Source organism: Mchenga conophoros, linkage group LG8, assembly GCF_057382185.1.
Source record: "Mchenga conophoros isolate Kocher_MC1m ecotype Shallow Benthic linkage group LG8, M_conophoros_male_GT1.1, whole genome shotgun sequence".
NCBI lineage: Eukaryota > Metazoa > Chordata > Actinopteri > Cichliformes > Cichlidae > Mchenga > Mchenga conophoros.
The window spans coordinates 26,255,189-26,269,448 of NC_140533.1; the positions used below are offsets into that span (position 1 = coordinate 26,255,189).

At 39.8% G+C, this 14,260-nt stretch overlaps 1 protein-coding gene across 1 annotated transcript in view; it reads left to right on the top strand.

The window, feature by feature from the left end:
• The window catches only part of tbkbp1 (TBK1 binding protein 1), an 80,815-nt gene extending 68,239 nt beyond the window's left edge, over nt 1-12,576 (top strand). The window contains exons 9-10 of the mRNA XM_085285245.1: nt 2,452-3,239; nt 6,730-12,576. Of these exons, the coding sequence (XP_085141371.1) occupies nt 2,452-3,239; nt 6,730-6,858 (917 nt within the window). The 3' untranslated portion in view covers nt 6,859-12,576. The remainder of the gene's footprint in view (nt 1-2,451; nt 3,240-6,729) is intronic.
• Nucleotides 12,577-14,260: the final 1,684 nt, after the last annotated feature.

A 14,260-nucleotide genomic window follows, 5' to 3' on the forward strand; every position in this document is an offset into this window, starting at 1 on the left:
TAGCTGAGAAGAAGGCAAGAAAAGAACAGTTGGACACAACCCTCCACACCTAGTCCTGGAAAAAGAGCCATGTGTCAGGTCAAACACAAATGCAAGAACAATCATGCCACTGTGCGATGTGTTCACTGCTACAGATACACATGTGGTAAATGCAGACTACAGATACCATGGCAGTGCCAGGATTGTGAGTGATTGCTGAAAATGTTGAAATGTACTCACTCACTTTTTATTATTATTTGTAAATATGTGTACAAATGGTTGGTTTTTGTACTGTTTTTATCAATAAATCTCAGCAACAAAGGACCTACACCCATGTGTGTTGATTTCTCCCTAAGATGGCAAACTGAAACACTCCAAGTTAGTGACTTTTGGAGATTTATTTCCCTGGATGATTGAGAATGCATCAAGATGAAACACAAAAGGAAGTTCACAGCTTTTAGCAGCTCCCCCACCCCCTCATCCACACACCCCCACTCCCCTCCCTCCAGAATTCCCAGCTAACAACCTAATTTACATATGAATGACTAGCCAATTTAGCTTCCACTTGGCTGAAGCTAAAGCCTAGCTAAAAGCCTACCAGCCATTTGGCTGGTGGTGGGTTTTAAAGGTAGAAAGGTAGAAGCCTGGGACTCCTAGTGTTTTAAACAAAAACGGGGCTACCACTGTTCGCTAGCAAAAATGCTAGCAAACTACTGTTCGCACATGGTCTGAATGTTAGCTTGCAGACAGATTCAACACTACTAAAATATTTTTTGGATTGTCACCTCACTGACTTGTTGTGGATGTGTGTCTGTTTTGGGGTTTAAAAGTCGTAGCGAGGTCAGATGGCAAAGATCCTCGAGGTCGACACAGACACAAATAACCAGTCAAAATCTGTAATTTATGTCACCTTTTGCGCAATGTAGTTCTTTTACCAACCAGCAATCTGTTTAATAAATCCAAAAGCAGATCTAAGTATGAAATACAGCTCTGTGAAAGGCTTGAGTCACCCCTCATTTCTTTGGGCTTTACTCGGAAAATGGGACATGGATAAAGCGATTTACTGACACGTGCAAACATACATGGGAATATAGAACAGAAGGCAAAAGCTGAATTTGTACACTTTAGAGCAATTTTTGGTTTGACTAACTTTATTCCTCAACACAGCATGAACTATTGGTTTCTTAATATTTCTTGAAGTATTCTTCAGGAATAGTTCTCCAGGCTTCTCAAAGGAATCCCAAAGATGGTTTTTTGGATGTTGGCTACTTTTTGTTTCATCCTTTGTCAGGGTGCTTTAATAATGTCGAAGTCTGGGGAGATCAATCAATGACTGATAGTGTTTCATTGTATGTTTTTCTATTTAGGTATGCTTTAGTGTGTTTGGGATTGCCATACTTAATGCATGTTGGATCAAAATACCTTTCTGCATTCATAATTTCATTACATAATCAAATGTGAAAACATCTCCAACACCACTGACTGAAATGCAGCCATAAAACTGTGGTTTACAGCTGGCTGTAGATGCTCACTATAGTACCTATTCCGTGATCTCTGTTTTCAGATGCTTTTAATCTGCTTCAGGTAATTTTTTTTAAGGACACACGACACACCATGCCAGGATATGCCTGGCTTGTAGTTAATATCTCTTTGAGAATCACCTTGCTAGTGCAAAATTAGAATTTTATGTCTGTCAAACTGTGTTACCTTTGGCCTTTTTGGAGATTTTTACTTTGTTAGAAGTAACAAAGTGCCTAAAGATTAAAAAAATTACAAATTGATTCTAAGTTGTTTGTCACATGTAGACACAACAATGGTTCGTGCTGTGAGTTTGGTGCCTTTTATATGCTTAACCGATTCATAGATCAGAGCTAAAACATTAAACCAAAATAAAGAAAGAAAACATTCCTCTGAAAATGGACAGAGAAAGGACTGGACTAACAGTGAGTGCAGAAAGCAGCCAATTTCCAAACTTTCAGAAAGCCCGGACAACATGGTCTGGCTCCTTGGAAGCAAAATAAAAAGAAAGTAGAGGTGGTTTAAGACTTTTGCACAGTGCTGTATGAAAAACAAAACATGAAAACTGTTTGAGTGTTTATTCCTACATGCCAGACATGAAGTAATCTGACAGCAGACTTGCAAGAAGCACTGGTTGAACGTCCAGTAAATAAATATATAGTGTGTACTGCAAAGTACAACTGAGCTCTGTGTATTGATTTGTGTTTTGTCCTGTATAAGTAACAGCATAAGTAGAGCTAATGTGTTTCCCATCATGCCTTCTGTGTGAACAGTTTTGGAGCTTCATGAGATAAAACACTATTCATCTCTTTCTTTGTGCACCGGTTGAACAGGCCTTAAAAGAATGTTGCTGAAGTATGTTTTAACTCTTGTCCATAGTGTGTAATGAATTATAGCATGTTGCTAAGATGCATGCAAATCTTGATTGGGTTTTTTTCCTTTTTGTTTCCTCAGTTCAGCTTCACTCTCCCATACACCACCAGCGCCACTCTCCAGTATCGCAGCGCCACTCGCCCATTCCACAGCGCCATTCTCCAGTCCCGCCTCCGCCGCACCACTCTCCTATTCAGCAGCGACGCTCTCCGGTGCTGCAGCGCCTCTCCCCGGACATGCACCGCCGCTCACCCCTGCTGGACGTGAACGATGGACCAGCCTCTTACTCCTGCCGACCACCCAGCCAGCACCTACGAGCCAGCTTTCAGGGTCGTCGTAGTTACTCAGAGGTTGCCGATCCCTCAGCTTACCAGTGCCCGCCCCGCTTCTCTCTGGACCCAGTTTCCACCCTGCCGAAACCTCGGCCCTACGTTGAGAGCTACGCAAAACAGCAGTCCCAACACATAGGTTCTCCCCACAGTAGACTGCAGCACAGAGGGTCCCCATCTCCCCATCAAGGTGGCGGAGGGGGAGACGGAGGCCATGACGAGAGCTCCATGCGCCACTCCAGAGAGATGCCATTTCCACTGTCAGAGGTGGCCCACCTTCACTTTGAGCCCCCTCCTCCTTCCACACCAGCCCCTCAACCACCACAATCCTCAGAGGATGAGGAAGAGTGGACCTGTCCGCATCCCATCAGCCCTCCGAGGACACTGGGCGTGCTCTCTGCTGCAGTGCCCAGCGGTGTCATGAGGGGCCCAGCGTCCTGCTCAGCCTTTCCCGTCCCTCAGAGGTCTAACACCCTCACCTGTCACCCGCAGCCAGGGTACATGTCAGCAGAGCATGCTCAGTCCTGGCCTTCAATCAATGTGAGTTTAAATAAAGTTTATTACATATATGTAAACCATAAACATTCAACCTGATGCATGTTTGCGTTACTTTAAAAACATTAACTAGCACTCGGTGTCAATTTTATCAGTGCTGCAGTTGTTGCAGACCCATTTTTAAAATTTCCACTAAGGGTAGCTTGCTCATGCTTAATCATCTTAAAGTCCGTGCCATAGTTCCTTTAAATGAACATTTTAAAAAATATTGAGAAATACATTTCTCAGCTTTCTTGTGAGAGACTAGAAGTTTGATACCAATCTTATGACTTTGCATTTAATACAGAGATGGAGTTAAGATGTGCTTAGACAAACTTAGCAAAAAGGGGGAAACAGCTTACCCAGGCATGTGTGAAGTTAAACCACATGCCTAAAAACAATCCTTCAGATATGAAAATGTACATATTTTAATTATTTAACCTACACAGAAAAAAAACAAATGCACAAATCCATATTAGGATATACTAAAAAGTCATCTAATCCTTACCAGGTAAACTTGGATGAACAGTAACACATGCTATATTACACCATGTCATTATTTATCTAAAGGAAGTGGAGGCATGATGATTTAGACTTGACCTGGGCAACCTGCAGTCATGTCCTCTCCATGCTTGAGTACTCTAGATAAAAGGCCAATTGTTCAACAGCTGAAGTTTAGCTAAAATTGGATCATGCAAAAGAACAATCACAGCAGCAAACCAACAAAGGAATGGGTGAAAAAGAAAAAAATAGTGTTGCAGTGGTCGAGCCAAAATTAACTGAATTGAAATGCTGTGGACCTTAACACACAGAATGACCTTAACATGAACTTAAGACCTGCAAGACCTTAACAGAGCTGTGCATAAATAAATACTCAAAAGACTCAGTTAACTGAATCATTGTTCTTTATAAAAGTGGGGGAAAGCCCTCTGAAAATATGAAGTCATGCATAAAATAATAAGGTTTCAGGTTATACTTGGTTTGTCATATACTTCTTACATAGTTTTTCTTGAATGAATAATAACATGGAGTAATGTCACATACTGATGTTCTTCTGAAATTATTATTTAAATAATTTTAGTACCAGATTATTTTTTTATTGTTGTCCTGATAATTAGTAACTGAGCTGGTCTGCTGTTTATTCTACTTGCACTCTCAAAGCACTTTGTTACACTGTAACAGCAACTCCAGGTTCAGTACCTTGCCAGAGGATATTTTGGCATGCAGACTGGAGCAGCAAGGGATTGAACCACCAACCTTCCACTTAGTGGATGTCCCGCTCTACCCTTGAGCAACAGCCACTGAATAAATGAAACAATTTCCTCTAATATTTTCCAGGTTAGAAAGATTATTCACCAAAACAGACCAAAACAAACTGTGTTCATGTGTTGTTGGCAGAACAAGTCCTAACAACAGTTATGTCACATTTGTGTTAGAGAAGAAAGACACCCTACATTTTGGTTAATTGACATTCAATTAGACGTGTTGGTGACTGTATTTAATTTATGATAGCACAAGTCTGCTTATTTCCCCCTCTGTCCACATTTTAAGATAAACTGACTATACCGAGGCGTATTTGTGGTGTTTATAAAGCCACAAAGTCCTCAGATGGAGAAGGCTGAAGAGAATAGATGAGTCAGTGAAAAGTCAGACTTTTACACATGAAGCCGCAGTTCTTTTCCGATTTCCTACTGACAATCTTGGTTTTCTTTAACCATGATGATGCACGTTCCTTAACCTTTAAAGGGAATCCACTGATTTCCCCCCCGACTACAGAGTGTTTACAGTTCCACGTTTGTATTATTGCATTTTCAGTGGGACAAAAATATAAAAAATTACCTCAAACTATGTCACATGAGTCAGTGTTGGCTAGGTGTGAAGATGAAACTACTTCCTTTTTGAGGGTAAAGGACAAAGAGTACGCTCTATCTAAAGTATAGATGTAACCAGTGTAACGTCACTCATTGTTTTATGAAATCCAGTTCTAAGTCATCATGAGTAAACTGTGGATCTGACTAAACAGCACTTGAAACCAGCAACGGAGACCATAACTTATAGGTTGTTTTTCATAGACTTCTATGAAATCACACTTCTTATTTGAAAAAAAAATATCACAGGAGTCACCCCCTGCTGGACATAAAAAGGACTACACTTCCACATTTGCAAGTATTTGCCTGTTTTTCGACATCCATCTTCTCGACAGTTTATGGGATGTTGGCTACAGAAGCTCCTTTTAACGTAGCTCACCTAAACTGTGGCTCATCACTGGATTGCAGTGGGTTCACTGGGTACTTTTGACAAGCAGAGAGAGAATGGGCTTAGAAACACACCACATATGATCTGAAAGCTCTAAATATAAAGGGGAGCTCTTATGCTAATATTTTTAATTCTTGGACTCTACTAGTGTAGCATGACTCACAATTTTACAAAAAATCTCATACCAGCTTTGGTGTAGTCACTCAGTTCATCCACTTCCTGAAACAAGCTGTTGTAACTGCCTTCCCCCTGCCCTTTCAGGCAAGCTTGCACAGCAGGTAGGTGGAACTATTGTGCTCGCAGCCTGAGCTAAGGATATCCCTTCTCTTCAAAATCATAATCAGCCAATAATAGCACTGAGAGCAGACTAAAGTCTGAGCTTTAGGCGTATTAGGATTAATTGTAAATCTGCTGGCCTCATTATTTGAAATATAATATCAGTATTCACTGCTGTAGCAGTGTATATATACAGTCCCAGGTACTACAGCCTCAGATGAGCAACTGTGTCATTATTTATTTCTACATACAAAAGTAGTATGTTGAAAACTAAGTACACGCTTACTGTTTCCATATTACATAGAATTAAGAGGCTAATCAAGTAATCAAATACAGGTATTTAATTGATCGTTAGCAAGTCATACAGCAGCTTTAACGTCAAGCAATCGGTCTGTGTATGACTTTTTCAGTTTCTCACATCATTGTGGAGGAATTTTGGTCCCCAGTGAATTCTTTATTATGTGGTAATATGCAAAACCTTAGTACTGAAAGAGGGCGTACTTCAGTACTTTCTTTTTCGTATGAGTGCATCAGAGAAAAAACTCATAGCAGGTCCTCTTTAGCGTTAAATCATGAGGATCACGATGTACTTAAGCAACAAAATCAACAAAAAAAGAAAATTGAAGCTGGTACTGATGTTAAGTCGCCCTTATTAAGAAAGCAAATACACATATTTCTCACAATTGTGAACTATTTTTTCTAATATATTAAATCCACCTGGGTTTACTACAAGTTTGTCTCTTTTTAAAAACCTTTTGTGTAAGCCTGAATTGATCGCTTACACTGCAATGATGAAACTGTGAATCTGCCTCCCACAGACTTACTAATACTATCCTGTGAAGTGAGTACGCTGAGGACTGCATGTGATTTGACCTGATAGTGACTACATGTCCATACCTCTGTGTGTGTGTGTGTGTGTGTGTGTGTGTGTGTGTGTGTGTGTGTGTGTGTGTGTGTTTTGCAGCTCTGGATGGAGACCGAAGAGAGTGACATGAGGAGCTGCCCTCTCTGCCAGCTGATATTCCCGGTCGGTTACCCTGACGATGCCCTCATCAAGCACATCGACTCCCACCTGGAGAATAGCAAGATATGATTGTCATGGCAACCAGCCCGCGCACATCTGTGCTCTCTTCTTATAGATTATGTAAGAGATTAGCAGACCTGGCTAGAGAGGAAGTCAAATGTACACAAACAAGCCATCCATTTAGGGTGTGAACCAGTTAGCTGCTGTATGTGTGACGCTATAGGTAGAGATGCAAAGTGGCGCAGAGGTTTATTTTATTTTGGAGGAATTTAAAAATAAGTCTACATGCAGAGTCCCTTACTGATTGCCCTTAAGACAGATCTGCCTGTATAATCACTGGCTCTGGTTGCTGCTATTTGTTTAAAAGTCTTGTTGTGCAGTGTTCAGGCAATTTAGGGTATTGTGTTGTCTTTTTTTAAATTATTATTATTATTCTTTTTTCTTTTTCCGCTAAAGTGTGGATTTGATTTAGCAAAGTAAATTGTGAGAGGCACACTGGCAGGTTCAGGGGCTCTGCATGCCAAAATGTTTGTCCAGCAGTAAAAGTTCAGGGAGCTATGGTGCAACTATTCTCACCACTTAGCTTTAAATATTCCTGCTTGGAAATTTTCTATCTCGCACAGACACACACATATACACACAGACGCGCACTGCAGTTTATTTTACAGAGGCCCTGCGCAGTAAGTGCCAAGGACAATGCCCTGGTAGAAGCTGGTCTAATGAGATGATCAGAGGGCCATACGAAAGCATGCGGGGAAAGTCGTTTTAAGTTTCTGACACCGAAGGAAGGAAATGCCAGTTTCACTTCTCTGAAACAAGGAAGTATGGCAGTTAAGAAAGTATAAAACATTCCAGTCTTTCATTTCATCTGCTGAGAAAAAAACTGACAAACTGGAGAACATGAATCAGAAAGGATGTCTGAGTGAGCCAGAAAGCTCCAAATTTTGTGTTTTGATATTGCCCTGCAGGGCGGGGCACCGATGAAGGTACTTTAAGAGGAGGGAAATTTTAGTCAGTATATACCTTTTATGCTTGCAGCCTGTTCAAATCGTATATTAGCCCTTTCAGTTAGCATAGTCTATACAATGTATCAGTTTTCAGTCCCTATATATATTTTCAATATGTAATTTACTATTTATATTGTCTATCTGTAAGGCAAAAAATATGAAGTTATATTTTTGCAAATGTCAACGCACCACATGTCTCATGCTGGTGAAAAAGAATCTTTCCCATGTGCTTACATGCTGCTACATACAGCAGACTCAAAGCTCAAAATCCCACCGAATGGGATACTTTCTGTACAAAGAATATCAACTGGGATTCTTCTCAGTCTTCCTCGAGATCTGACCTTCGTAAAAGATTGATGTCACGACTGCCCAGACCGCCCAACAAAAAACTAAAACACACAGCTGGTTGCATGAGATCAAGACATCTGACCTGCTTTGAAGAAAAAGTGGCAGGCTTTTTAGTGTACTATTTTTACTGTCTCAGAGATCTGACATCAAAAACACCATCGCCAATCAGCAAAGTTATCTCTCCAGGGTTTAAGCAAAGACGAGACTCTTCTTTTGATACATGTGTTTAATTTTTACCACAAGGGAACTCAAGATCTCTTTGTGGGACCTGAACTTTTTGAACACAAAAAGTGAAAACAAAAACAAAAAAACACAGTTACACTGATGTCAGCTAATCCGAGGCTTTCAGTTACATGTGCAGTTTCTAACGTTTGGGGATGTCCCTACAAAGTCAACCATGCATCTCAACCGGTTTGAAGTTACTGAAGAGAGGAACGCAGCAGATTAGAGCACACAGGGCAGTGACTGTGACCGCAGGATGATGATGGACGTGTACCATAATGTGACGCACTCTTGAGCAAATCACTGAATCACTGCAAACTCTGGATGCTTTGAGTTTCCTGTGAATGTTTAGAGGAAAGAGTTTTCCAAATGGATCAAAGAAGTACCAGTTTAAAGGATGACTCTGGTTTATTACCACCTGCCTCTTAATTTATCAGGTTTTAACATTTATTATTGGTTCTGATGACCCTGCAATCATCTGCTTCACTGCTGTAAATTCAAAAAATCTTACTAATCAATCAAGCTCTCTCAGTTTTCTCAATAATTTGAACACTGGCATTTTTTAAATGTTGCATGCAATAAGCTGACTTCAATTGATTACTGAAATTTATTTTTAAAACGTTAGCGAAGGACTCAAAAGTAAAGTTCTTAGGCATTAGCAAGCTAGTTAACTTATTAGCATACCACCAGGTTTAAATTTTAACAGATGTGTTTGCACTGCTGAGTTCTGCAAAGTTCATATTCTAACTGAAGAGGTTAAATCAAAGGTACTTGCTGGTAGTCACTCGGTGAAATTGGTTGCAAAACGGTATATAAGGCGCTACACCAAAAGCCTCCTCGTGATTGTCTTGGAGTGCAGGAGATTGCCGTCTTCGTCTACTTTGGATGGAAGACACAGACTTGTCTGTAAAGCTTTGCCAACTACTTGGTAATTGGTAGCAGAACTGAAAACTGCAATGCAAAACAGAGAATCAGGCTGTTTGCCTTCAAAGTAAAATTTGCGTCATTTGAAACGTGTCGGTTTCAGTGGTAAAGTACAGCTTTTACTTTGAAGGCAAACGTTCTCCGTTTCTGTTTTGTGTCGCACTTTTTCAAGTTTCGTTACTGCTAAGTGGTTAGTTAGAGAAGTTGGCATCCTCCAGTGACCACAGCAGTATATTAGTGACCAAAGCAATCACAGGGAGGTTTTTGTTGAAAAACCCTCTTTGTGATCGACTTCCACTGACAACAGCAAGCAACGTCCTGCATACACTCGCTAATCGATCTGGGGATGTAAATGTTTTAGTTAGTGACTCTAATCTGCCGGTCACTGTGCTGATAAACGTCTTCAGCACTGTAAAATTAGAAATTTGATCCAAAACAATCACATCTTTCAAATCCAAATGAAGTGGATCTGGTGCCTAAGCCTCACCAACAAGCCAGCAAACCTTAAAAACTGCACCAGATGAGACTCAAACACATCTACCAGCACACCTTACTTTTGCATCGGGTGACTCATGATGCTTTTTTTGCTGTTTTAAAGTGGAAATTATAACTCAGAAAAAGTCACCATCCACTGCTACAGACTTAAAATGCTTAAGTGTTTTAAATGTAGTGCTGAAGATTTTTATTTATTGATTATTATTATTATTGGCATTGCAAGAGAGCAGAGCAAGGTTAGAAAGTCATTATGATAACAGTCACTCAGCATTATCACACCTTTTTCAAAATGTATTTAAATAAAGAAAGCATGCATATAGTACACATCTGGAATCTCCAACGAGCGGCAACACAAGCTGTCGTCTGAGCTCATCTTGATTGTCTAAAAGCTTGTCATAAACAGGAATCTGTTACACTTTAACCTTACCTTCCATTTGACGTGAGTGTGTTACAAGCTGTGGTTCTGTAACTTTGTTACTTTTGAATTTTCTTGATCTAAAACTGAATGTAAAAAAAACCTGTCTGATTTACTTTAAATGCTCTGTGTTGTTGTGTCGTTTGCATGAGGTGTTAACAGGGGTCTTTCAGCGACGAGGTCATTGTCATCTTGTAGTTCAAATGCATTCCATGGATGATTCATTTTCTTTCTTTTCTTTTTAAAATAGGAGCAAGGTGGGGGGGAGAAGAGAGCTCTATTTAACACCTCTGCTAACCAATTTCCTGGGGGAAAACCTAAAAACTATTAAGAATTTCACAAGAAAATGGTCAGGTTCAGAGAAGTTCAAAATGAGTGCATGTAGCAGATTTCCTTAATTCTTGCATAAAATTGATGACAGCTTGTGTTTCCTGCCCAGTCTGATTCTTAAGAACCGGGAGGTGATTACAAACTTATTGATGCTAAAAAAGAACTGAATTAAAATAAACCAGAATTGTCCTTTAAAACTGCATCCTGAGGTTTACAGTAACTTCAGAGCAGTTCTTGACCATTAAATCGAAGAGGGCTTTCATGGCTCCAGAGTATTCTATATACTGTCTGTACAGTTTGTAACTATATCACTCTGTGTACAATATTTAAAGCTGTGTATAGACAGAATTTTTGCAAGTGTGTAATACTAATGAAACATGTACTCTATTACTCAACAACTTCAAATTGGAGTGTCTGTAAATCAGTATATACACATAATCCTAATCAACACCACACTAAATATGAATTATATGTGAGTTACATGCCAGTACTACCCTACAACTTTACTCACTACTTACTTTTACTCACTAAGTAGCGGTACTTTCTATATTCAAGTGATATCCAAAAACACGGTTGCAGCTTTCAGAGAAAAACCTGTGTTTGTCTTAAAGTTTCGGTCCTTACAGAAACTTTTTGACACATTTTTTTCCGACTTGACTGATAATTCAGCAACGGCACGAGAATCAAAACATGCACAGCTGTTTGTCTTTGTGGAGGAAGATGATGTGACGTTGCATCATAAAGTATTTGTGCAGCAGTAGAAAACTGCAAACCAGTACAGTAGTACATGATAAACTTTAATGTAAAGGGGACCTATTATGCTTATCCTTTTTTTTTATGGGATAGTGGATGTTCATCTTTAAACGTGACCAAAGTTTCAAATAATGAGGTCTGTGTAGGTACAAGAAATCCCTTCGAGCCGAAAGCTCAGGCATTTCAGCAAGGCACCTTTAGTTTTTGAGGGGCAGCCAATCAACAGAAAGCTGCTTTAAAGTGTGCAGGACAGGATGTAATGGCATCGTTTCAGATAGAAGTCCAGTATAAAGTGAATTTTAATGAAGGGTCAATCATGCAATGTTACTCCAGTAGAGTCCAAAATAGCATAATATGTCCCCTTTTAGTTAAAACATGATTAAATCACTAAGATGTGTACTTTTTCTTATGACTGAGGACCTATGTTGGCTCAGAACCAAAGAAAATAATTTCCTGTCGTTTCAAAAACTGAGGGTTTGCTTGGCAGGTAGTTCATGTCATGTATGGGAAGATGCTGCACTGTGGTTCATGCTGTCTTGTGCTCAACCACAAACGTTTTGGCCAGCAGCAGCGGTGCAGAATGATCACACCCTGCATGAGTTCACAATGCGATGCACACGGATGTTCACACAACAACACATTCGCGCGTGTACGAGCCGCCCCGAGGCCCACCGAGTGAAGTTTAGGATCGCTGGTTCAGGGTTTTAAATGTTTAATTTCTGGTTTTTGTTTCCACCAGCTGCCATGGTTTAAAAAGTCAACGTCAAAAGCTAAAATCATAGCGCTGTATTCTTATTTCTCGTGTTTTAACAGCAAACTGGCTCCTTTGGTTTACTCAGGAGACTAACAAAGACAGACAAAAAGATCAGCTTTGCCAGCATTAAAGATTAAATAGATTTCTTTGTCATGAAATTTCAGTCTAAATTTCTTTCAGATTTACTCAGGAGACACATAGCTAGGTCCAGCAAAGAGCTGCAGCTGAAATCAAGTCAGTTTTCTGTTCTCGTGTAGCTCCACTTGCCCATGAGTAACTATGTGAGTCAGGCTGTCTAAATGCGAAACCTTCATTGCACATGGAGACCTCGGCACTAATGAACTCTCCGCAACACTAATGAGAACTAATATTTATGTGTTTAAGTAATGTGTGGTGGAGCAACACTGCTGGCATTCAACAAGTTTAATGAACACAAAGAAAACAACCACAGAGCCACACAAAGAGACCGCTTTTCTTTCTCCATCTCAATCTCTCTGTTTGTAAATATTCCACTAAATAAACTGAAACTTGCACTGAAATGAAGTGTGATCGTGCTTCTTTATGCTCGCACCGTGATGTCATTTCCTCAGCTCCATTTCACATCCTGTTTTCGTTGACCAGTATTAATTTTAGAGCTCCAGTTGCACATTGGAGCTACAGGTGTTGTGAAGATAAACTGCATGTTTTTCTGCGATACAGAAAAACCTTCAGAGGTGCAAATACTGCTCTGGAATTTAAAACTATGATAAAATAACTGTTTTCTGTGTAAAAAGCAGTTAAAATGTAGACACAAAAGTGTAAATTATGGCTTTACATAAGAATGCAGCTAAACTAGAATAGAAATTAGTATTTAAAGCTTTAATTTCTTGCAATAGAACACAGATTTCCAACAAGTATGTAAAAGGAAGCATGAATATTTGTTTTAGAATAACGCAAACCTACTGAGCATGAAAGACCGCGTTCACCTCTTGGTGCATGTTGTGCCCGTGATGCACGCTGTAATGATTTTATATCCTTGAAACATGCAAAAGGTGCATAAACACAAACATAAGCTGTGCTGTTGTTGTGCTTGACGAGTCCTTGAGAGCAGAAATTATGCTGTTAGTTTCAGTCAGCAGAGAAGCTGTTTTTGCTACAGAGTGAGCCGAGATCATTGCGAAAATACATCGCACCTTCATCACCGTGTAAGACCTCTCTGATGTTGTGGGTACGACACGCTGCAGAGGATCAACTTAAAAAGAAATACACTGACAGAGACCTCAAACAGTTCTGTCTCTTAATGTGATGACAGCTGATAAATTGTGTTTGCTATGAGTCACTGAGATACATCTAATCGTTCTTAATTATATGTTTTAAAAGAGGATGAAGTTGAAGCAACTGATGTGTTAGAAAACATCACAAAATATACATGTCCAGTCATGTAACTACAGCCTTTATAAATATTTAGGCAAATATTTTTATGTTACGGGTTTAATGTTACGGGAGGGAGGCTGAGAGCTATTTACTGATAACTGATGTCAGTTTTTCACAAATGCCAGAACAGAATTTTGTTAAGGAAACCATGAATACGTTTTTATTAACCCAGAAAATCAGTAGCAGCGACTTTTCAAGAGTTTATCTGCACGTCAGGCGTCATTACTTTAAAACAGATCAATCTGTTTACTGGAAGCGCTTCTGACGCAGAAAACGTCGACGCTTTTAAGATATGAAAACACTGGAGGTCGTTTTGTTTACTTTAAATCATAGCCTCCATCCTTCAGCCGCCAGCTCTCTTACCAAGTTTGTTTCCTACGTCTTTTGCTCTGCGCCGCTAACCTCAATGCTTAGACTACCTCAGGAAAAAGAAAAATGCACCCACCCATCCGGGCCACAAAACCACAAACTCTGTTAAACTTATGAGAATCTATATATGCAGTAGGCCTGCAGAGAGAAGTAACAGAGAAAAACCACACGAACTTTGTCAATAAGCGATGAAAAGCTGCGCTTTCTGTTCACTGATAAAAAACACAACAACTTCTCTTTGTACTTAGACGCTCTCAAACAAGAGCACACCTCAAGATAGTTTAAATACACACCGACATGCACGCATGCCTCTCATAGATCTATACATATACGCATTATAGAGAGAGACACATGATTCTTAGAAGCCTTTTCTTTTTCAATACTTTGCTGAATTTGGCTTTAGGTAAAGAGGTTAACTGTGCTGAAGCTGCTGGACCTGTG